The sequence below is a fragment of the Dipteris shenzhenensis genome, chromosome 11 (genome assembly GCF_047967505.1).
Source record: "Dipteris shenzhenensis isolate YYH24624 ecotype China chromosome 11, Dip_SZ_1.0, whole genome shotgun sequence".
NCBI lineage: Eukaryota > Viridiplantae > Streptophyta > Polypodiopsida > Gleicheniales > Dipteridaceae > Dipteris > Dipteris shenzhenensis.
The window spans coordinates 21,778,525-21,802,993 of NC_141606.1; the positions used below are offsets into that span (position 1 = coordinate 21,778,525).

At 45.3% G+C, this 24,469-nt stretch overlaps 1 protein-coding gene across 1 annotated transcript in view; it reads left to right on the top strand.

Annotated features, from left to right (window-relative positions):
• Window positions 1–3,433: 3,433 nt before the first annotated feature.
• LOC147896766 (uncharacterized) overlaps window positions 3,434–24,469 on the top strand; it is an 88,672-nt gene continuing 67,636 nt past the window's right edge. The window contains exons 1-7 of the mRNA XM_087381515.1: window positions 3,434–3,565; window positions 3,646–3,782; window positions 3,863–3,911; window positions 4,055–4,222; window positions 20,396–20,532; window positions 20,613–20,682; window positions 20,783–20,873. Of these exons, the coding sequence (XP_087237641.1) occupies window positions 3,457–3,565; window positions 3,646–3,782; window positions 3,863–3,911; window positions 4,055–4,222; window positions 20,396–20,532; window positions 20,613–20,682; window positions 20,783–20,873 (761 nt within the window). The 5' untranslated portion in view covers window positions 3,434–3,456. The remainder of the gene's footprint in view (window positions 3,566–3,645; window positions 3,783–3,862; window positions 3,912–4,054; window positions 4,223–20,395; window positions 20,533–20,612; window positions 20,683–20,782; window positions 20,874–24,469) is intronic.

Consider the following 24,469-nt stretch of genomic DNA (forward strand, 5'->3'; position numbering starts at 1 on the left):
ATACAACCAAGGGGAATCAAAGAGACTCTTGACCTAACATGAGGTAGCAAGCACATAGCTGGAAAAAGAGTTGAAGGGGTGAATCAATGATTTTTACTAGACATAGTCATTGTTAAGATTTGGAGGCTTCTCTAAGGGATTTGGTTTATGTATCTTACTCAGAAAGAGTGTCTTCCATGTTAATGAATGCTACAAGCTAGGATCAAGGGCAAAAAAATAGATGTTCATGGATGACCAATAATTATTGTTGCTAATACAAAAAACAATGATGCTTGAATAGGAGCTGGTGCTACTAGGTGGCTATTAATCTACATGTTCCTTCCTAATGGTAGTCAACTTTCCATGTTCCTCCCTAACGGTAGTCAACTTTCCATGATGGTAGTGTGGAAGGGTAATGGTATCCTTAAAATATCGCACTCCAAAAGGTAAATAGACGAATCACATTTGCCGATTTGCTTTTAATAAAAAAGAGAGATCTATAATACAATCCCACCACATTCATGGGGACCAAGTAGATAGATGCCTCTCTTTTCTTAGTACTCTAGATGTGCTTCTCCTAGGAAGCAAAGGTAGACTATTTACTATGCTATTGGATTTTTGTTCATTCCTATTGGCACGTAGATCACCAACAAGAAATATCATAAGACTAGCCATGCCTCAATTATCTAAGGACCTAAATGCTCTTTTGCTGTCTAAGTGGGGCTTCGATATAGGACAAACTTATAAAATGCGTAATAGCATCACATACATCAAAGCCAACATATCGCCATTAGTCTACATAAAGATTTGGTAAATCTTTGTAGTTGAGAGGCTTGTAGAGTAGCTAAGCATTAGCAAATATGGTCTCAAAGGCTCAATACAAGATCTCCATTAGATTCAAGTACATGTGCTCTCACAAATAGAAAATGAAGGGGATTATTGATGCCATAGATCAGCTCTCTCATTACGAAGAAGGCTTTCACCTTGAACAAAAACATCGAGGTCTCAAAAACTGTGATAGATTCATATAGCTTCATGGAGGAGTTGAAAGGATGTTCTTTGGAGGCTTATTAGCAATAAGTGTTGATATAAAGTTTCTATATTTTGGTTTCCTTTGGATGTAATACTATTTTTAGGTAATTATTTCTCTATCAAGGCTTTGTCTTGCCAATGAATGAAAACTATTCTAGTTGTTGTCTATATTCTAAGTGACGGCATTACCTCTACCTAATTCAAAAAGTTGATGGCCAACATGTGAAGCTTGCAAATTTCTTAACTCGATCATTTGAACTAGTAGAGGCCAACACACACAAGAGTACCTTGTGCACTACCAAGTAGATCAACAAGCTACACATGAAACATTGTTCTTACGGAAAGTAGTTATTTGGATAAGGGTAAACCTCACTCCTTTGAGTTTTGCACAGGCAACAAGGTCATCTAAGACTTGTAGTTGAATCAAGGAGGGAATAATGGATGCCAAGGCCACCCAATTTCACCCTATATATAAGCCCTCTCGATTGATTTTAATTTCCGACACCAACCACAATAAGCATGAGAGAGAATTCAGACCATATAGTATGGCATACCAAATACACAATTTGGACCCACCTATTGTGCTACTATTGAGAAAAAGAAATCTTGCACCTCCTTTCTTTTGTATGGTTCTTATTGTATGGGTGTTTGAGTCTTGCTTTGTAAGAGTCAAGAGCACTAGTAAGTGCTTGCTATGGATGAGAACTTGTAAGTAGAGCTAGGACATTCAAGCGGAAGCTACAAGTAATAAAAATGAACGAGGCATTTGAATACCTTTAAATGCATCTTCAAAATGAGTGTTGCGTGCATGGATCTAATTTTGAGTTACTTGTGATGTTTGACTACCTTTCAATTAGCATAAAGTACTATTAATGAGCTCTACCGATCATCATGGATGACATATAAACTCAAAGCCTAAAATAGAGTAGCTGTGGGTATTAATGAAAGGCTATTACATATGTGAGAGCTCAAGCCAAACATCAATAGCATCTTTATTGACAATTAATTTGGGTTCCCAGCCACTTTTGACTATTGACAATGACGATGAAAGAAACCACCAGGGAGGGCTCACTCTCTTGGTCTTTATAAATTAGAGAGGAAGCGTGCTACCTCTTCCCCAATCCTTGTGACGATATATTATATATGTAATTGCATGAATATGTGCTATGTATATTATATTCTGGTTTTAATTTCCACATACATTTTTTAAATTTGCATCTACACTACATTACGTTTCTACAACTAACCTATTCTTTTATATGCATGTACTTTAACATGGGTTGGAGTAGCTAGAGATTCACTGTTCTAGACAACAATGGACATGTGTTTTGAAGGATCATGCAAAGTTCAGTGCTTTCATGTCAAGTAGCTACTATCATGTGCTAAGTCAAGCAAAAATGTTATATATTGGGTTTCAATTTATCGTAATAGCCAACATTTGGCCTCCAACTGCTTGGAAATATAAAGCAACTCTACTCTTTATAGATTGCAAATAGAATTTTGTCCTCGTGGCTAGTACATTCCTCATCTTTCTTCTTTCTTTTGTTGGGTTCTTTCTTCTCAAGATGGTATGTGCATTAAAATAACGAGGGCACAAATTTCCAATTTTTACTCAACAATTTATTCTCACATTTTTTAAAATGCCATGTCACCAAGGCCTAGCCAGGGGTTGAATTTCACACATGGCACACATGCGCCTCAACCACCAAGCTAGGATCCCATTGGCCTAATATTGGTCTTACCATAGATCAATATTGAACAAAATGAACACATCTAATATACAATGGATGAGTTCATTCTCTTCAAAGTTGCCTTGAGTTATATTGAATAATATGGGTTCCAACTATAAACCCCACAGGTCCCTTAAGATCCACTTGCCCCCCTCCGCTATTAGCTATAAGCTCCCTATGTCGAGCCCAAAAATCTGAGTATCCATGGGCAACCAACGTTGCCTGCCCATGGATGCGCATCGCTACTGCTAGCCAGTGGTCGTCTCTTCCACGAGTCGAATCCGATTGTCATTGACCATCCTTGCCTGGCCGTCCCTTTTTTTTTAAATGTGCGGTTGAAGGGCGTGGGTGGGCATGTTTGGTAAAGGCTATGGTCATCCTTGTCTGCCCGACCCACCCATTTTTGGTAAAGGGCGCCCAACAAAGGGCAAGCGGGGGGGGGGGGGGGGGTCAGGCAAGTAGTCAAAGTAAAGACGGTGAGGAGGCTGGGTTGATAAGGGGTAGAGGCCAGGGATGCAAAAGGGGAGTTGGGTGAGGCACCAATCGAGGGAGCCAACCATACCGACCAAAGCATGAAGGAGCGAGTGCAAGAAGATATCCAAGTGGCATTTGAAATTTGACTGAATGGGACAGAATCCTCCAACAAGAAAGACAATCTCTATAGACAATCATTTATGTATGAGCAAAAGTGATGAGTTCCTTGGGAAGAACTCCAATGATGAGTACCTTGGGGTGGCAGTCCTCCTCACGCTTGTTTACTCATTCCATCTCAGCAAATCATCCATCCACCATTCCCACCCGCTGCGAAGCTTTCACCACCTCAGGTTTCCTTTTCTAGTCTTTCTCTTTGTCCTCATCTTTTTGCTTCTTTCATACTCATCGCCTTGCTTTTTTTTGGTATCAGCTGCCTTCCCTCCTCACGTCCTAAAGTCTCTTTCGACCTTAACCTCCACTTCATCTGGCTTTCTATCCAAGTTTTCTCCCAAGGATTCCTTGGTAGCAGGAACGTGGGTAAAGCTTATCTGCGGAGCAAGTTTTGAGGTATTCTCTTTTCGGAAGCAACGCAAACCAAACATTATGACGACTGCTCGACGCCTTATGGTTACTTGCTGGCTTTGTAGGATGTGGCTGACGTTCGCAACCTATCCTTGGTTTACACGCTTGTTGGCGGTGGGTGTCCCGTATTTCCTTATAGCTTGAAAGTACTAATTTTATGGCGTCTCCATTTCGTTTTTACCAAATTGGTCGTGTGTTTTATACTACGTACGTAATTGGATTTTAGCTTTGTAATGGTACTGTCGTTGTTGTGATAGTTGATTGCATCGACTGTGCTGCGGATCCGTCGGTAGTGCGCGCAGTAAGGGAAGGTATAAATGCAGCTATCCACGTAGTTGAGGCACTCGATAACAATACAGGAGTAAAACGACCTTGGGTCATGGTCAGCATCAATGATGATGAAGATCTTCACTTTCGCAAAGCTGGTAATATGTTGTGGACGTTTTCGTTGTGTTTACTTGCATTTCTTTCTAAACCAGCAAATTTAAAGCTGTTTTTTAGCTGCGACTTGCACATCCTTATTGCACATTCTTGTAGCACCGTTACAATGCAAACATGGCCTTTTCTTTACTCGATTTTCTTTCATATCAATGGAAAAGAAGAAAAATTAAATGACAAGATGTTAGCTAGCAAAATTTCATTACTAAAGAAAAGCATAAGATAAAACACTCAAAATGAATGTTGTGCAAGCGTCTTGCGCTACATCTTTCACCACCATAGACCGATTCACAATAGAATCAAATAAAGAAAAGGAAATTCAAGGCCAAACGAGGATGAGAACACCGTATAGCTTGGGCAATTTGCTGAAATACTGTGAACAACTGAAATATGTTTTGATTGCAACTTGCCTACGACTAACATTTGGGCAAATTCTGGCAATTTTTATGTTTGGATGATTTCTGGATAATAGTTCGTCACCTTTTTGCGATTTGTGGTGGATTATTAAGTGCAACTTTCGTAGGCGGCCGCAACTCTACACTAGTGATTGGCCGTCCGTCTTTGGGTTGGCATGGACTTTGAGACTTTGATTTGTCGAATCTCCTATATTTGTCTCGCATCACCCTTGGGTTTGTGGGCTAGTCTTGGGTTTGATTAGCTCACCTTCCAAGGTGCTTAGCCCACGGTGGGTGTTGATATGGGCTAAGCCCCTTGGTGTACCCCCCTTGTGGCTTGGATAAACAAAGGGTTGATAGGCTCCTTGTGGTGCTGGTTGACACATGTACAATTGCGCATTGGACTAATCCCATATGCAATTGGGGATGAGTATGGGCCTTGGATATAAAGGAGTGTTGAGACCCCCCTCTTTCATCCCACTGGCTTTTTGGTAGAGAGAGGGCCTGGCATGGCTAGGATGCAAGGAAGTGGGTTCCCTCGTAACCGGTGTCCCCCCCACGTGACACGTGGCATCTAATACGGGGCTTAACACTAGGATCCATCTCCAAAATGTGGTGTCCCCCCCACGTGATACGTGGCATCTTCTACGGGGCTTAACACTAGGATCCATCTCCAAAACAAGGCACCTGAGCCACTAGAAATAAGAGTAGCAAAATCATATCTTCAAAAACAGTCACGGAGTCCATCCAAGTAACTTCTCGGGCTTGCAGTCTCCACTGTACTTTGCCATCTAAGCATGTTTTTCTCCCAGAAATCTTTTGAATTGGGAAAGCTGCGAGGGGCAAGGGAGGGGAAAGGAGGCTAAGAGGAAGCAGGGGGGAAGGGGAGGGAAGGAGGAGAGGGGCTGGGGATGAGAGGGGAGAGGGGCAAGCTGAGAGGGAGGGAGGGGCTGAGAGGGGAAAGGAGAGGAGAAGAAAGGGAGGAGTGAGAGGAAGAGAGGGGGCGGGAGAGCAAGCAGGGAGGGGGCGGGACAGCAGGGGAGGGGGCGGGACAGCAAGGGGGAGGGGGCGGAGGCAGGGAGAGGGAGCGGAGCAGCAGGGGGGAAGGGGCGGAGGCAGGGGGGAGAGGGGGAGCAGCAGGGGGGAGGGGGGGGAGGCAGGGAGAGGGGGCGGAGCAGCAGGGGGGAGGGGGCGGAGGCTGGGAGAGGGGGCGGGACAGCAGGGGACAGGGGGGAGCAGCAGGAGGGAGGGGGCGGAGGCAGGGAGAGGGGGCGGAGCAGCAGGGGGGAGGGGACGGAGGCAGGGAGAGGGGGCGGGACAGCAGGGAGAGGGGGCGGGACAGCAGAGGGAGGGAGCGAGGGACAGGCAGGGGGAGGGGGCGGAGCAGCAGGGGGGGGAGGGGGCGGAGCAGCAGGGGGGGAGGGGGGGGAGCAGCAGGGAAGGGCTAGGGACAGGCTGAAGGGGGAGAGAGACGGGCTGAGGGAGGGGGAGCAGCAGGGGAACGGGGAGGAGCAGCAGCCCCCAATCCTAACATTCAATGAGCATGAGTTTCCAACTTTTGAAAGATAATCCTAAAAAAATGGCTATCAATCTTACTATCCCGGTCACTAATGATACTAGTGGTGAACCATATAACCTGAAAACTCCTTTGACAAGCATTCTTTGCTAGAATAAAATGGGACATCTTGGTTAATCGATCAACTATTGCCCACACAGAGTCATGAATTTTGGTAAACCAATAATCAAATCCATAGAGACACTTTCCCATTTGCAAGATGAAATCTCCAATGGATGCAGCAAACCGACTAACTTAAGACCTTCTGCCTTATTAACTTGGCAGTTTTGGCATTTAACAACATAGTCTTGTACACCTGTATTCATACCAAGCTAGAAGAATTGTCTTTTCAAAAGACGATAAGTCTTTTGAATCCTCGGATGTCCCCCACTTGGACTATCATTACACTTATATAACTACTGGTGCCTAGTGTCTTTGTTATCTTGGATACAAATCCTACTCTTATAGAGTAGTAGCCATGGTAGATAACTATCTACCATGGTATACATTCTCCATTTTCGTCCTTGCTTAATACTAACTATAGCTGCTTCACCAACAGTAGGCACATTTACTTCACCTTGGAAGCCTTACTATTGTCACCAACATCTGTTGCTTGTTCATTAACACCAACTATCGGTGTTGAAATATAGGATAGTCATCATCAAGATATGAAACCTCTACCAGACCCCTTTCACTTTCTAGATGTCAAAGAAAAGGTGATCATGTTCATATGTACCCTTCATTCACGATAATAATTATGCCTTCTTGAAGGGGAACACAGCAGCACCAAGCCCAGATGTGTTATGCCTCTTACAGGATTATCCATAATGTTGAGGAGTAGCCTATTAGCTGTTATGACTCACTTCAAAAATCCATGACATCTTTCATATTCCATTTTGAAATCCCATGTAGGTCACAATGTGCAAGACTGTCTAAGTTGTCATCCATGGAGAACGAGGGCCACATCTTCTACATCTCCGAGCACATATGGGTTTCAAGGATTGGGTCTTTTGCAACAATGTCTACATAGACTATCTCATCTCCCGGAAAGGCCTACCTGAAGATGAGAAGATTATGGCAGCCTGAGAGCATTGTGTAGGAGCACAATTGTATGGGCCATATAATTTTTCATATAGTATTTATCTAATTTGGCATTCTGAAATTTCATACTTACATCATAAGTGTCCTAAGTGTCATAGGTGTTTGAAGGATCCTAGGGGTCCTAACTGTCCTAGGTGTCATTTTGGTCATAAAAGTTATGGAACAATTCAACATGATTATAAAAGCTTTACAGTGATGATTGCTGAGGTTACAATAGGACTTTTGTCCATACATGCCCCTAATGGGGTAGCTGGCAGGATGCACTTTTGGATCGCCATCTTACAGACTCTTCTAGTTGCTCAAACGATGTGGCTTCAATATGCTAGAGGGTCCACATAATATCAGGGGAGGAGGAGAGGTAGACATTCTTAGAGGCAAGGATCGTGTGGCTTGGGAGGAGCTCATTCTCCATGTGAGAGGACATGATCCCTTGCACCTAGCTGAGTTTGGCTGCTCACCAGGATCTCTCCTCTTTTCTAGATAGAATAGACAAGTGTACGCCTGCAGGTTCTCGAGGTTCTGATAGAGGAGGGATGACCTGCATTGTTCCGGGTATGACCTTTTCCAATCTTCTCCCGTACGGATCATTCTTTTAGAGTAGCAGAGAGGGGAGCCTTTAGCTATTAGGATTCCTTACTTCTTATGCATGAGGTTTGTCTCAGCAAGCCGATTGTTGAGACATGGAGATCGAGGTTCTTTCTGAGGGGCAATCACTTAGCACAACTTAGAAACAAACTTCAACAACAACAAAGGTGAGGCTAGAATGCCCCTGCTCAATGAAAATAGTACATAGTGCACCCCACTGGCCCCAAATGCCTTGGCGCCCCTTATGGTATTTATTTAATGCTTCTGAATGGGAATGCTTTACAACAGGGGTTCAACCCTACACCATTCCTCTCTGCAAATCCTCTACTTGTCTTTAAGGCATCTAATCCAAAGTGCACCACTAGAATTCACACTGGCAAGGCATACCCAGGCATCCATACCTCTGACAAACTGAGCTCAAGGCAGCCTCAAGGCTATCACATGCATCCACACTGTCCTTAGGCCTTCCACGGGAGCACCCTTGTCTCTGGGTGCTTGCTAGAACCTGTAGGAGTCCTGAAAGGACTGCAAACAACACGCATGCACTGCAAAAAGTTGCAAAACAAGAAAGAACAAGGAAAAACGGAACCTGGAACTAATTCCTGCCGTCTATGGCAGAGGGGCGAGCTCTTTCCTCGCACCTATCCTCTGTCCAGGCTCCCCGCAAGGTGCAGGTGTCTTCTAGTAATTAGGATGAGAGAAATGAAGGTAGAGAGCAGAGGGTGAACAAGAAAGAGCTGTAGAGGAAAGATGGTCCACAAATCTGCCCCAAGATGATTGCCTCGAGATCTGTGCCCGAGTCCTCCTAAGAGCACATGCCAAAAGCATAAGGGAAAGTTCTTGTTGCAGCATGCACTGGTCCAGGACAGCTCCTGAAGTCACCATGCAGCCAGAAACAGGTGCAAAAAGGTCCAGCACAGCAAAAGACAACCCTAGGCACTTGTTGGAGGCAGCCGTACACGTCCACACGGATTCCGTACAGTCGTACAGACGTCCATATAATCCGTGCGAAAATTTTCAGAAAGTTGAAAAATGACTTCTGGCACTTCCTTACTAGCCTTGGAACAGCCAAAACAGGCTTAAAACGACTGAAAACAGGCTTGAAACAGCAGTTGAAACAGCTCAAAAACTGCACAAGAATAATTGAAAACGTCCAGCACCTCTGGGAGAGTGAGGGGAGAGAGATGGAAGGTGGGGGAAGGGCATGCATACACATGCATGACAAATGGCACCTCCTCCTTGCCATTTGTCCCTTCATTAAAGTCCTAACCCCATACCAAGGACAACGAACCAAGGACAACGTTCGTTGTCCTTGGGCCCAACTTTTAGACCCCTCTTTTAGAGCCTTTGCCTTGCCCCTAGGACATAGTGGTGCACCTAGACTTTGCCCCTGGGAAGTTCTAGGAAGTGTGCACTTCCTCCAGCCAATCCCTCACGGCCAAACCATTACAACACTTACCCATGGTTAACCTCGGGTTAAGCGTAGGTTGAGTTACGAAGATACTTTACATCACTTTTCACGTCCTTGTGACATCTACAAAGATTGGAGGAGAGGGCGCCAAGGAGTCCTTGGGTTGCAAAGAAGATGCCAATTGCTAGATCAAAGATTCAGGCCATGGAGGAGGTCAATACATGTTTCATGCTAGGGCTGCATTCTAGACTCAAAGTGGAGACTTGTTTGACTGAGGATATACTAGACAGACTTTCAGAGGGGCTGTATCATCTTATTCCTAAGGGTAGCAGAGACAGGCTTGAGACTTCAAAGGGGAGGCCCCTTACCTTGCTTGGATGTGCTTACGAGGTCCTAGCTAAGGCCATTAGCCTGAGACTTGCCCCTTTCTTACGAGACTTATTCGGCCCACCTAGACAAGCTTTGTGCGGGACCGAAGCATTTTAGATAACATCTTTACTTTTTGGGAGGCCATAGCGTTGGCATAGATTTTGAGAAGGCTTATGATACAGTGGATTGAGGGGTGCCAACACTCTACTCCTTGGCGCATAGACAAATAGGGAGATTAGTGAGATAGAGATGTCCCTTGGCCCCTCTACTTTTTCTATTTATTGCATGGGCTATGAGCAGAATTCTGAGAGGTAGAGGCACAAGTCTTCATGGCATTAGGATGCCCATTGCAGCTTTGGAGGACCTTCTTGATGTAGATGATATGACAATATATCTCGATAGAGGGGTAGGTGTGTCAACACTGTACTCTTTGCACATAGCCAAGATTTAGTCAGGGGAGCCAGAAGGCACAGATTTCATATAGCCAGATTAGTAAGATAGAGATGTCCCTTGGCCCCTCTAGTTTTTCTATTTATTGCACGGGCTATGAGCAGTATTCTGAGAAATAGAGGCATAGGTTCAGGATGCCCATTGTGGCTCTGGAGGAGCTTCTTGATGTATAGTTCACAAATGATACGACAGTGGATCTTGATAGAGGGGTAGACAACTTCTGGGCATTTGTTTCAGCCATAGAGGTTTTTTCCCTTGCTTCGGGAGCTCTTATCAATTGGCACTAGTCCTGCAGGATTTGGGTCAATGATACACCACACCCGTATTGGAGACTGCACGGAGATTTTACTTAAGTCCTAGTGCGATATGTGGGATGTCACGTAGGGCTGGCACTAGTCCTGCAGGATTTGGGTCAATGATACACCGCACCCGTATTGGAGACCGCACGGAGATTTTACTTGAGTGCTAGTGCGATATGTGGGATGTCACGTAGGGCTGGACATTTGTACAGAGCAGCAGTTGGCACCACTACTTCTGAACAACCCTTGCATTAGAGCTTGGCCAAGCTATCCTTGGCAGGTAGAGTAGTGGGTTGCCAACTACGTTTTGCTTGCTAGTATGTCGTACCTAACCTCTTACTGGATCTTGCATTGGCCAGGTGAAGCCACCCATCAGGAACTTCATTTGGTTAGAAGGGGATGGCCACCCAGCCCATCATTATCCCTCCACAATCTATAGGAGGGCTAAGCATTGTGGACCCAAAGTGCAGTAGAGTGTTGGTCTCAAAGTTCATTGTCAGAGGCATGCTGCCTGGTAGCCATGGGAGTCCCATACTAGGGTAGGAGCTGACTTTCATCCAAACTCTGGACTTTATACAAAGGCTATGGACGCCTGGACAGTGTCATATATGGGAGCTGATGGCGAGCATCGTTGTTTGGTATGTATGGTTAGCTAGGTGCAGACAGGCTATAGAGCAGCATATCACATCAGCCTCGGAGATACTGGTCGGCATTTGGGTAGATATCATTCATGCTCTCAAAGGTAGATGGAATAGACTCTAGGGAGATGGGACAGACTTTAAGGAGATTTGGATTGAGCTGGGTGCAGGAGGGAGGCTTTTATCAGTATATGAGAGCCAAGCCCTTTCCTTCATTTCATAGACGGTGGTATAATAGACCATTGGAGTGGCTACTGTGCTCGCTGTTTGGTATGTATGGTTAGCTAGGTGCAGACAGGCCATAGAGCAGCATATCACATCAGCCTCGGAGAGACTGGTCGGCATTTGGGTAGATATCATTCATGCTTTCAAAGGTAGATGGGATAGACTCTAGGGAGATGGGACAGACTTTAAGGAGATTCGGATTGAGGTGGGTGCAGGAGGGAGGCTTTTATCAGTATATGAGAGCCACAAGCCCTTTCCTTCATTTCATAGATGGTGGTGTAATAGACCATTGGAGTGGCTACTTGTTCAGCCCTTTGTATGGGGTAATCCCCCATAGAGCGGCCAGCCAAGTGGTTTTCCTTGTGATATTTTTCAAGCATATAGGCATGGTAAAATGCATGAATACGACACCCATTGAGTGTGACAAATCACAAAACATGAGATCATAGATGAATAGGTGCCCAAAATGGAATAACCAACCAAATTCCAAGTGCACATACACCGGAAGTGAAAATAGGTATTGCGAGGAAGTCAAAGGGAGAATAAAGGTATCGAACCTCCAGCTCAATGGACACTCAATATAGCAAAGAACCTCAAGTGGTGCAAAACTTTCTCAAATAGATTGGCACCCAAAACTCAACAATGGTGTGGGATCTCTAAATGTATATCTTAAGCCTCACCATCAACAAAGCTCTAAATCACATACCTTTCTCAACCAGAACACGAGGTAAAAGAGAAACTTTGCCTTAAAAGATAATTTTGATCAAACTTGATGCAGAACATGAAAAGTCAAACACATGTATATGTACATGTGAAACTGCACAAAAACTTGACAAGAAAGCAATCATGGAGGAGGCCTGCAGCTAAAGAGGGCATCCTCACCAACATTGTAAGAAATCCTATATTTACTATATTTAGAAAATGTGCTAAGGAACAGAAAGGAAACTGAAATAGCAGAGAACAAGAAATATTTGTATTGCTTGAGTGTCTGTAGTGTGTCATCCATACAATTGGGCCTTTGTTATATAGAGAGTGAATAGTCACACATGAAAAGGTGTGTACTCCAAAGTGTATGTGCATGAAGAGGTGTGTACCCCTTGTGAAGGGTGTGACCCTTGATGAGAGGGTACATTACAATAGGAGTGTCTCTTCCATAGAATGTCTCTTGTGAAGGGTTGTGCCTCATAGGAAGTGTTCCGTCGAAAGGGCATACCCTTCCACAAGTGTCCATTCATCAAACCATCCATAAGTCTAGATATAGAGAAAGGAATACGTCACAGATCGTGACATCCCCTCCCACTCAAAATAAGACCCTGGTGGAGATAATGAACTGATGTAGAAAATATCACGGTAAATTCTGAAAATACTGCTGTAAAATGTTAGGATACTGCTGTAAGTCTTCATCAGATTGCCAAGTAGCGTCGAAATCATCCAGATCTCACCAAAGAACAAGGAATTCCGTGATAAGTCGTTGTCGAGTCTCTCGCTGTTGATGGTCCAGAATACGCTCGGGAATAAGGAGAACATAATCGTCTTCGATTTCTGGGACATAATCACCTGCGGGAGGAATTGCTTCATCGCCTAGAATGTACGTCTTTAGCTAAGAAGTATGAAATGTCGGATGGATTTTACCCCATGATGGTGGTAATTCCAATTTGTAACTTAAAGGTGAAATTTTCTTGATGATCCGGAAAGGTCCATAGTATCTTGGTTGCAACTTAGGAAACACAGACTTAACCGTCTTATAGCGATGCGGGGCTACAAATAAGAGCACCATGTCACCAGTGTCAAATTCCAGGTGACGTCTATGTTTGTTGGCAGACCGTTGATACCGCTCTTGCGCTTTTCGCATATGATCCCTGACTTGGAGTAGAATGTCGTGCATTTCTTGAACCAGTTGATCAGCTAGGGCCACTCGATGTTGAAGTACAAAATTCGTCGGTACAATCGGAGTGTGTCCATAAGCTGCTTGGAATGGAGTCATGCTGATGGCACTATGGAAAGAGTTATTATAAGCAAACTCAAGGAGTGGTAGATACTCTTCCCAAGCTGCTAGGCATGACTGAATATAATGTCGAAGCATTTCTTCCAGAACTTGGTTGACTTTTCAGTCTGGCCATGTGATTCTGGGTGGTAGGCTGAACTAAACAGTAGAGTTGTACCCAAAGATTCGAACAGTGAAATCCAAAAGTGACTGGTAAACTTAGGATCTCTGTCGGATATGATATTCTTGGGCAATCCATGGTGTCGGAAGATGTGTTGTATGAAGAGTTTGGCGATGTCCGGAGCCTGTGCACTGCTTTTGCAAGCAACAAAGTGTGCCATTTTGGACAATCGATCAACAATTACCATAATCAGAGTGTTACCTCTGGAGGATCGTGGTAGTGTTGTAATGAAATCCATGGAAATACTTTCCCACCTTTCAGTTGGAACTGGAAGAGGCTGAAGAAGTCCTGCTAGAAGTCGTCGGCTTGCTTTCATTTGTTGACAAGATAAGCAAGATGTAACCATTTTGATGACGTCGCTTTTCATCTGAGGCCAATAGTATGTTGCATTGAGTAACCTATAAGTCTTGTTGATGCCTGGATGGGCAGCATAAGGAACTACATGATGCTCTTTTAACAAAAGACGTCGAACATCCTTGTCATGTGGTACACAGACGCGATCTTGATAATACAGAAGGTCGTCCGTATAAGAATAGGATGAGAAAATCTTCTGTTTGGAAGTCGAAGGTTGATCTTTTGAAAGAACTTGTACTGCTGTGCTGAAGTCTTTATCATTGAAATACTTCCCTCTGAATGAGTTCGGAACATCCACAGATAATGTAGAGATTACCATAGCTGATGCTAGAGTTAACCTGCTGAGAGCATCTGCAACTACTTGCGTAGTCCTGGAATGTACTCAATGGTCATGTGAAAGTTGGCGAGAAACTCAACCCAGCGTGCTTGTCGAGCGTTCATGACTGGCTGAGTAAAGATATACTTTAGAGAGTGATGGTCTGTCTTGACCACGGAGTCGGCTCCCATGAGATAATGTTTCCAAGAGCGATAAGCATGTACAACGGCAAGAAACTCCTTATCATAAACCGGGTATCGGGTTTGGATATCGGAATGTTTATGGCTGTCAAAAGCAATAACTCTGCCTTCTTGCATCAAGACTGCTCTTGTAGTGATGTCGGAAGCGTTGGTCATGACCTCAAATGGAAGGTTTGGGTCAGCAATAGCCATAACTGGTGTGGTAGTGAGTGCTTGCTTGAGTTGTTGGAAACTATACTCTGTTTCGGAAAGCCACTGAAAAATTGATGTGCTTTTCAATAATTCGGACATAGGAGCTGCGATTTCGGAAAATTGATAGACCTTTGTATGGTAGAAGTTTGCCAATCCGAGAAAAGAGCGGACATCATGAACATTCTTAGGAGTAGGCCAGTTTTGGATTACCTCGACCTTCTTGGGATCCACAGAGATGCCTTGAGCTGAAATAACATGTCCCAAATATTCGAGTTGGGTCTTGAAGAACTCTCTTCTTAATGTTGATGTAGAGAGAATTTGTGCGGAGAACTTCAAAAACTTGGTGAAGATGTTGTTTGTGCTCATATAGGGATCTGCTGAAAACGAGGATGTCATCGAGGTAAACGATGACGAACTTATCGAGGAAAGGCCTGAAGATGTCGTTCATTAGTGTCATGAATGTGGCCGGGGCATTGTTTAACCCAAAAGGCATGACCAAACATTCATAGTGTCCATACTTTGTTCGAAAAGCTGTCTTGTACTCATCGCCTTCTCGTATGCGAATTTGACGATAACCTGAATGAAGATCAATCTTTGAGAATTGTGTTGCGTGTAGAAGTTGATCGAAGAGGTCATCGATGCGAGGCAATGGATACTTGTTTTTGATAGTGAGCTTGTTGAGGGCTTGGTAGTCGATGCAGAGGCGCATTGACTTATTCTTTTTTTCCACAAGTAGTACAGGAGATCCGAAAGGGCTGCGATTGGGCCGAATGTGACCTTTGTCAAGTAGTTCGGTCACCTGTCTTTGGATTTCTTCATTTTAAGTATAAGAAACCCGATAAGGAGGTTTCGACGGTGGATTACTGCCGGGAATAAGTTCGATTGGGTGATCCACTGGTCGTCGAGGTGGTAACTGCTTTGGCAATTCCTGTGGAAAAATATCCAGGTAGGGCTGGAAAAAAGGTTGGTTGAGGTATTCAGGAGGATCCTTTGTTGGCGTCTCCTCTACTGCCGTAACCAACAGAAGTGAAGTCTTTACTTGACATTTACGAACCCACTTCTTTACTTGTAGGGCAGAGGCAACTAGGGTTGAAGGAGAGTCCCTAGAACCAGTTAGCTCAAAAAGTTTTCCCTGGTGGACAAACTGGATAGTATGGCTGCGAAAACTGACTGATGGATCATAGTCGTAGAGCCATTGTTGTCCGAGTATGACATCGTACCGAGAAAGAGGCATGATGTCGAAATTCAACTTGTCCGTATAATGTTGGATGCGAAAAGACAAGTTTTTGATCCTGGTGTTGCACAAGAAGGTAGTTCCATTTGCGAGTTCAATCTGATAGTCCAGGGACTAGGACTGGTGGTCAACCGAAGTTTATCGACCATAGAACTAGCTAGGAAGTTATGAGAGCAGCCTCTGTCGATGAGGATAGTGACCGTTGTTCCATGAATTGATCCTTGGACACAAAGTACTTGAGTGGCCAGGGAAGGTTCGGGGTTGCTGGCAAGGCTCATGTGGATGGTATTTGCCATTCGAACAGCTTTGCCTTTCTTTTCTTGTGCTGGGGTAGCATCTTCTGTTTGGGAAGTGCTAGGTTCCATATTGGAATTTTGCTTTGGTCGCTTGGGACAATTGAACCATCTATGGTCGCCTGTACAGATGGTACAAAGTCCTTTTGTGCTGGAGTTGTTCTTCTTGTCAGTGGCCGCACCTTTACATTGGGGATGACGGTGATGACTTTGTAAAGAAGAAGAGGCGCGATTCTTGGAGGAGTGCTTCTGTTGGAATCCAGCATACGATTTCTGAGACTTGTGGGGATCTTGAGACTGTCGTTGACCTTGATTACCCAAGTTTTTTCTAAACTTGGGGTTATCTTGAGGGCGAGCACCTTTGGCCATAGTAGAGTGCCGTGTTCTATTAGCACTCTGCTTCCCTGTGTTTTGGAAATCAGTAATGCGCTCTGCGTAAGCAATAGCGCCAGCTGTGGTGGTGATGTTTACTTTGAGGACATCAATGCGTAACGAGGGGTTTCGGCCTGAGATGAAAGCATGAAGGCAATCATCATCAGTTAAACCATCAATCTCCAACACCAATGTGGTGAACTGAGAGATGCAGGAAGACAGGGAGCCTGTTTGCTCCAACTGTCTAAGTTTTGAACGTGCTTGGAAGTTCGCATTGGCATGTATGAACTGCTTACGGAGCACGTGTTCAAAACGTTCCCAAGTTAACACACTTTTGCCGTCCTTTAAGCGTCGTTGCCACCATAGGAAAGCTGTATCCTTGAGGAGTGAGGCTGCCAAGGCAATCTTTTTGCCTTCAGTGAGGTCAATAGTATCAAAGTACATGCGCAGTTTTGCGAGCCATTGGTCAACTGCTTGGCGATTTCGTTGACCAGTGTAGGCTTCCGGAAGTTTAATGTCAAGTCTTTTAGTTTTGGAAGCTTGGAGTAAACAGTAGAGGGCACGGAGTTCAGTGTTTTCTACCTCAGGTGGGAACGAGTCCACATAGTCGTCCGGTTGCGTCACGTCATCCTCTGTATGTGTGGTACTGCGAGAATCTTGGAGTTGTTGGACTTTGTGGACCAAGTCGGAGATGCTGTCCTGAAGTTGGGATATTTGAAGTTGAAGTAGTGCTTCGCCTTCTAAGTTGACTCGAGGGGTCTTTTTTGGACTTGAGTCGCTTATCTCCGGAGAGGCTGCACGCGAGCGTTGCGACATATCTGAGATCCCTGTGAGAAAAGCATGAACCTGCGCTCTAGTTTGTACCATTCCTGGAAGAAGATTTGGGCTGCTCCTTGAGGTTGCTCATGTTGGAGGGGGCAGGAGAAGCAGGATTGAACCAGCCGTGGAAATCTGGTAAAGGAGGTCCTATCTAAGGTAACACTGGTGATGCCGAAATGGGTGTTACTGCTCGTGAGAGTATAGGGGTAGGTTGCAGAGTCCACGGATCTGAGAAGGGATAAGGAGCTGCTGTGAGTGGAGGATATCCAGGAGAAGGAGTGCCTTCAGAGTGTAAATACTGTCTTGGGGAAGGTAAAACCTGTGCAGGAGGATATCTGGGAGCTGAAGGAGGTGGAGAGTACCCTGGAGATGCTGAAGCTGAGGGGTAAAAATCTCTCCAAAGATGGAGAGCAAACTCGTGAGGAATATCGGGTTCTGGGTATCTACGTGTCTCGTGGAACACAACCTGGACTGTGCTGAGGAAGTAATGTAATTGAGGTGCCTCACGCATAAGGTATAGGATGTGGTCCAAGTGAGTGGAAGGGCACGTGACACAGAAGACCCATGATGCAAAAGCTCTGAAATGGGCTGGTTGTGCAATCTGAACACGATATTGTGTGGTAGATGATGCCTGAGGTGTCCTTGAAGGGACTGGGGAATTACCAGGGGTTTCCATGCTTTAAGGGGGAGGCTTTCATTTGCTGTAATTTGATAATGAGCGTCAATTAACAATATGAAAGAGAATCCTTAGAAATAGAATGGAAAGAATCCACCTAGAATAGATTAGAGCTGCCCGACTGTGCTGAAAAGCGTGTACCAGCGGTGGGCTTTGGGCTGGAAAAAGTACAGCATCAATTGCGAGTTGAAGGAGGTCCTGATGTCAGGCTTCAAGTTTCGAAATTAGGGTTTGCTGTAGAGGGAGGCGATTCAGCGACCAAACAGTCCGGTTGTGGGCAGAAAGATGTTGCCAGCAAAACCACGAACCACACAGGATCTCGATCTGTTGTGTAGAGGCGAGGTTTTCTTGTACAAGAGGGGCTGGCTGAGGAGATTTGCTGGACAGCAAGGCCTCTGTTCGCAGGCTGAGATGGCGAGGTGAAGAGATAGAGCAGGCTGTGCAGAGATGGGCGTCAGGCTGTCACTCTTCAGAGGCGATGGAACACATCCATGGCTGAGCAAAGGCTGGCGAACAGATTCAGAAGGCTGTGGGCATGATTGGCATGACTATGGAAGGCCGCCAAAGGCTGCGCAAAGCCTGGAAACAGAAAACGGCAAGCTTGGTGTGGGCTTGGCGTGGGCTGGCAAGCAGAAATTGGCAAGGGAGGGGCAGAATCGGCATGATGGTGGCGCGACTTTCGAGAAGAGGGCGCGACTTACGAGACGCCAAAGGCCGATTTGCGAAGGCTGCAATAACTGCTAGGCCTTGCTTTTCCCAAAAATTAAAGGTTGGGTTACTTGAACGCAAGGGTAATCTTGGGTTGGGCCTTAGGTTTAGGGCTGGTTGCCCTTTTTAGGCCCTTTTGTAGGGTGCTTGGTGCCGGTGTGCCTATTCTAAGGGGTGTGACCCTTGGAATAGGTGTACCTTTTTATGAAGGGGTGTGACCTTGTTTTAAAAAGGGCTGTCCCCACACGAAAAGAGGTGTCCTTTTTTCCATGATGGGGTGTGTCCCTTGGGTGAGGAGTCAAAACTCTTTGTCAGTTGGAGACTTTTCTTGCAGGTACTTTGTCACACATTGGCACTCTGTTTCAATGTGTGGATACTATGGCATCGAAAGGTGCACCTTGATCTTTACACAAATCTTTGCCAGATAGTGATTCACAGGAAGGGGACTGCTCAGGGTCTTTGTCATACAAAATTTATTTGCCATATTTGATTGGGAGATAGTTACATGTACTTAAGATGCATCTAAAAAGTAATCTCTCAATGTAGACATGAAGCCATGCAGAAAGACAAAACTTCATATTGGATGAAGTCGCATTTTCATGGTTTCACCCTAGACCCTCTCCTCTCTTACCTCATAAGGTCAGGAATCAATCATGTATTTGATATGGTTGGGGCAGGCCTTTATTTATACAATTCAAAGAACGAGTTGTATTTTGTCTTCTTACAAAGTCAGCAATCTTCTAGGCTAAAGGATTCACCTAGACAGGCGGTTTGTAGTAGTATGGGATGCCATGGAGGGATCATTGGACAGAGAGTCTACGTAAGCTCGGAGGAGCACGCGGGCTTAGAGATCTAGAGGTGCCAGGCAGATAGGAGGATGACATTTTGGTGAGATCATGGTTTGGTGGGACTAGGCATCTCCTTTGTAATGTGTCCAGTTTGTGGACGGATGGAAATATATAAGTGTTGCTTCTATATTTGGCTTGGATTCTGGCTTGCACATACACATCTATGGTTGTGAAATACACAGTATATGAAGTTTGACTCCATAGTGAAATACGTCCGTGTGTAATTCCTAGGCTCATCTATCAGTCTTCCACTCTGCGGGATGCCCTCTGATAGGATTTCATTTTCTAACAGGCATAAACAAGACTTATGATCTCAATGCAATCATGCTCCTGTTCTATTAGTAAGAGACTTGCCTAGACCAATGCCACAATCTTTACTGCAATATGGATCGGAGAAAACTGCCCTCTCCTATGTAAGCTCCCCTAGCCAAGTGTCCTTGCAAATCAGTCAGAAGTAGATCTAATTTGGTGCTTTCTAAAAGCCCACTATTTGCTTGCTGTCAATATTTGCTGGCCACTGTTCCATTTGCCTATTTAATGGGGGCTTAGATTTGTAGTGGAGTACACTTCCTTCCATGATCCTCTTATGCTGAGTAATCAGTGGGCTTTTGTTTCCTTGACTTCGTATGTCTCGAGACTTCTATATTGATAGGAAAGAAGAGAGGCCGAAACCATTGAGGAGAAAAATAACATTCTCTCGTTTTCAAACTTAAGGGACACTTAAGAACTATGCATCTTATAGCTCAGAAGATTGAAGCGTTACACATCTTGTAGGGTGGAATAACTCTTGGAATATAAAGATAAAGTCAGATGGAGTGTATCCTTCAGGGAATCTTTAGAAGTAATCCCAAACTTTATTTGGTGTAGCCATCAGTTGAAGTGTGTTTTGATTTTGCATGGAGCTGGGGAATCATGGAAGATGCTGTTCAAGTTACAAGTCATCTAGTTTCTGCAGAATTTGATCCCTGTGACTGCCCTTCCAACTGTCCCCGGCCTTGTGAGCGTATCTGTCCAGCATCTGCCATACTGTTTAACAATGTGCATGCAGAACCCCTTGACAAAGAAGGCAATCGTCAGAACCAACCGTTTTTGGTAAGCTTCATTCTTTTCTGTGATTTTGGTATGATTATCAATTATGTTTCCACAATCATGCCTCTGTGTTTCTAAAACAGGGGGGAGTGGTGACTGAACGTTGCTATGGATGTGGAAGATGCATTCCTGTCTGTCCACTAGGACTTATTGGTAAGTGTTTGGTGCAGTCATTGTTGTGCCTGAGTATACAGGAAGAGCCGTGCTAGTTGATGTACTGACAAATGGGCGATTTGATAATTGTTACGTGAAGATGCAAAGGCTTATGTTAGAAGTTTTGAATCCGTCTCTGAACTACTCAAGATGGGCGATGTTGATGCGATAGAGATACACACAACTGCCAGGTGGTATTTTCTCCTACAGGAGTGAACTTTCTAGCCTGCTCTTTTTCTTGTTTACACTCTATATTCCCTGATTGTGGGACAGTAGGTATTCTACAAGCCATTTCCATTATTGAGTAGGATTCGAAAATCTTTCTAAACTACAAATATTGTAGAAACAAGCAAGATACCGTGCTTGAAAACAGTTAGTGCCTGATCTTGATACCAATATTAGTTGATAAATTTATAGATGCAGTCCCTTGTTAAAATTTTTAGCCCTACCTATTAATGTAGCACTTATACTTCATCAAGAAGCCTTGATAACCTTGAATGGACATGAGTCCAGATAACAGGGTAGTTTACTAAGGAATACAGAGGACTATAGTTCTCAACCAGAATGACCTGGTTTTGAAACTTTCTGTTTTGAAGTAGCTTAAGCAGCACAGAAACCTTTTCTATGCTTGGTAAATGCAGAGCCTTCTCCAGCTGGTTGCCCTTTTATGGCTGTTTACTGTTTGACAGGGAAGTATAGTTTATAAGGTAGTAATTTTGGGGAAGATGACGGTAGGATGTATTGTAGACCATGTCCCTCCCTACAGCAAGAATGGTTCCTTTCGGCTCCCTGTCTCCTCCTCTTGATCTGACAGAGTCTAAGGGTGTCCCCGTGACAGTGTGTCTTGCTCTAGGTCTAACATTCCCCAGTTTCCTGCTGCATTGCCTTCATGAATCAAATCAATGCTTGATTAACAGCCTAGCTTTTCTATAACCACCATTAGACACCCCATTCCACTCTCATAACCCAAGATAGCATTCCCATGACCACCATCAGAAAGGACTGTTCAGGTGACCAGCAAAGGGGTGACTTTGAAGGGTGTTTTCAGATCAGAGAGGAGGTTTCAAGGGACGGAAAGCAAGGTGTGAAGGTACATTGGGCTGTCAGCCCCTGCATCCTCTTCTTCCGCCTTCTCCTTTCTTCAACCCTCAGTTCCCTTCTATCCCATCCATCTTCTCTTTCAGTTCATCATGCTCTTCACTCTGACATGGCGACTTTGTTCGAGATGGCAGAGAACAAGACCAGAATTCCAGTGCTGCCCACGCTCCCGGTTGACCGGCAGTTGGATGGGCTCAATTACGGCGTTTGGCGGGTGATGATGGAGTCTGTGTTACAGTCATATGATTTGGCAGATTTCATCCTGACCGGTGTTGCCCGACCAGATCCCCTGGCAGAGGACCTTGGCATCTTGGCTCGGCAAGAGGCCGTTACTCAGTCTCAGCTATGGGACCATGTTAATGCCAAGGTAAGATCATTTATATTTCTTAACTGTACTCCTTAGGTGATTAATCACGTGAAGCACATGACAATGGCCAAAAATATTTGGGAGCATTTGTGTCCATGTATAACCGAACCTCTCCCATAAAGAGGGTTTCACTGGAGGTCCATATGAGGTTGTTGGATCCCAAGAAATCTTCATCGATGCAGGAACACATCAACAAGTTACAGGAACTTCAGCAGGAGATCCTCCAGGCAGGGAAGCAGATTTCATCAGCTGACATGGCCATAACACTCTTGTCCCAGTTATCCTCTTAGTACGTGACCTTCTATTCATCCCTGATCACCAGTGGTAGGGTGAATGAGTTGACCTGGGAGGAATTGGTCCCCATGGTGCTTGGAGCGATTCGTCGATCGTACCTATGACAATCAGCTTGAGGCTTGGATAGTTGATCAAAGAGGAAGAAAGTAGTTGACAGCTGAGGAACGAGAAGCTCTCAAGGCATCCTGTACGTGTAACCGATGTGGTCAGACAGGTCATTATTGCGTTAGTATCCCCAAAGGAACGCAGAGGGGTCCAGTAACCAGGTAGCCAATAGTGTGACTGCTACGACCACAATTACTTCTGCCTTTTAGTAGCACATGGCAGGAGCTGCCAGCAGGCTGTCCGGATCCAGATGGAGGATTACTTGCTTGTTTGTAGCAGTTGGACCTGCCGATCAGGTGTATCGAGTAGGGAGTCATTTATTGAGGTAAGGCTTTTAGGCGGACCTCAAGCCACGAGGAGTTGTTCCCGCTGACTCATGAGGCAGTATGTTACCAGTTTGGATTTTGGTTGGATGTTATGACCCGGCAGATCCAAAGCGGCTCTCTTAGTGTTTTGCTGCAGCTATTGTCTGATGCTGGCAGAGATCTGGATGGGTCAGTAGATTGCCAGTGTGGGAACCCAGACATAGTTGATTGATCCTTGTGAGCTGTTATATGCCCATTGCCATTGGAGTACTGAACATCATCTATCTGGCAACAGTATACCAGTTTGGACTTGAGAGGGGGCTTCAAAGGGGGACTATCTAGCTCTACGATACAGGTGCCCATGCAGGGAAGCAGAGCTTGCAACGGAGGCAACATCAGTTGGATTATTGTTCCAAGCCTTTGTTGGAGTCATGTACCAGTACCAGCAGTTGGATTGTTGTACCAATTGACCCAGCATCTTAGTACTAGAGCAGAGGAGTGTACCTAGCATCTGTGGCCTGGAGCAACTGTTCCAGGTTTCCAGTGATCGTGCTGAGGCAGTTCAAGCCACGAGGGGACTTCTTCGACAGTACCTCTGGCGGTCTTCCGTGGTGGAGCATTACACGATGGATTCCTCCAGTTGTTCCAGTGGCACACCCAGCTCCTTGGCGTCTCTATTCCATCGAGGAGCTTAGAGGGGGTGTTGGATGTCAACATCTCTTGATGTCACCTTAGAGAGAGAGGGCCTTGCTTGTGGGTGTGCCCGCCCAGTGAGAGGCTAGGGTAGATGAGTGAGGGCTTGTGTTGTGGGTGAGCCCGCCCCCCGTGAGGATAGGTAGTTGCCTCGTGTTGGCCCGTGCTCATGCCAAAGTACCTAGCCATGGAGGCACCCTTTTGTGCAGGCTGCTCATGTGCTTGGGTAGAGGGAGTCGGCTCCTGCACAGGGCTGATTGCCAACCCTGTATATAGAGCAGAGGGGGTCGGCCATAGGCCCCTTACTAGTCAGCCCTGGTGTGGGGAGCTGTAGGGCTGGTATCAGCCGCTCTTATAGGGCTGTGGGCAGCCCTAGAGGTGGGTCGGCTCACCTGCTTGGTCGGCCCAGTTACAGCAGTGGGGTCGGCCCCTCATGAGCTGCTGGTCGGTGCCCCCATATGCTGGCCGACTAGGGGGGGGGCTGGGCTATATATGTATTATCTTGTGGAGCAGCAGTTTAGCTTATTCTAGGACCTGGCAGAGGAGCAGAGCCAGCCGTGTGGACTATCTAGCTCTACGATACAGGTGCCCATGCAGTGAAGCAGACCTTGCAATGGAGGCAATATCAGTTGGAGCAGGGTAGTGGAGCAGTTCATCCACTCCCTTGTACTCCCTTCCACTTGGTTGTTGAGTTGTGTGCTCCGAGCTCTCGAGCAGCCCGTTGTTTCCGTGGTTTCCCCCCAGATGTAGTGGGGTTTTCTCCAGAGATCACTTGTAGTTCTCTTGTGCTTTCCTCTCTCCTTTCCCTCCTTCTCAATGTGTGTGTGTGAGGCATGCTATCTCTCTCTCTCTTCCGTTCATTTCCACTGCACTTCTCACACCTTAATCTCTTCTTGGATATCATATTTATTCACCTTTGCTCCAA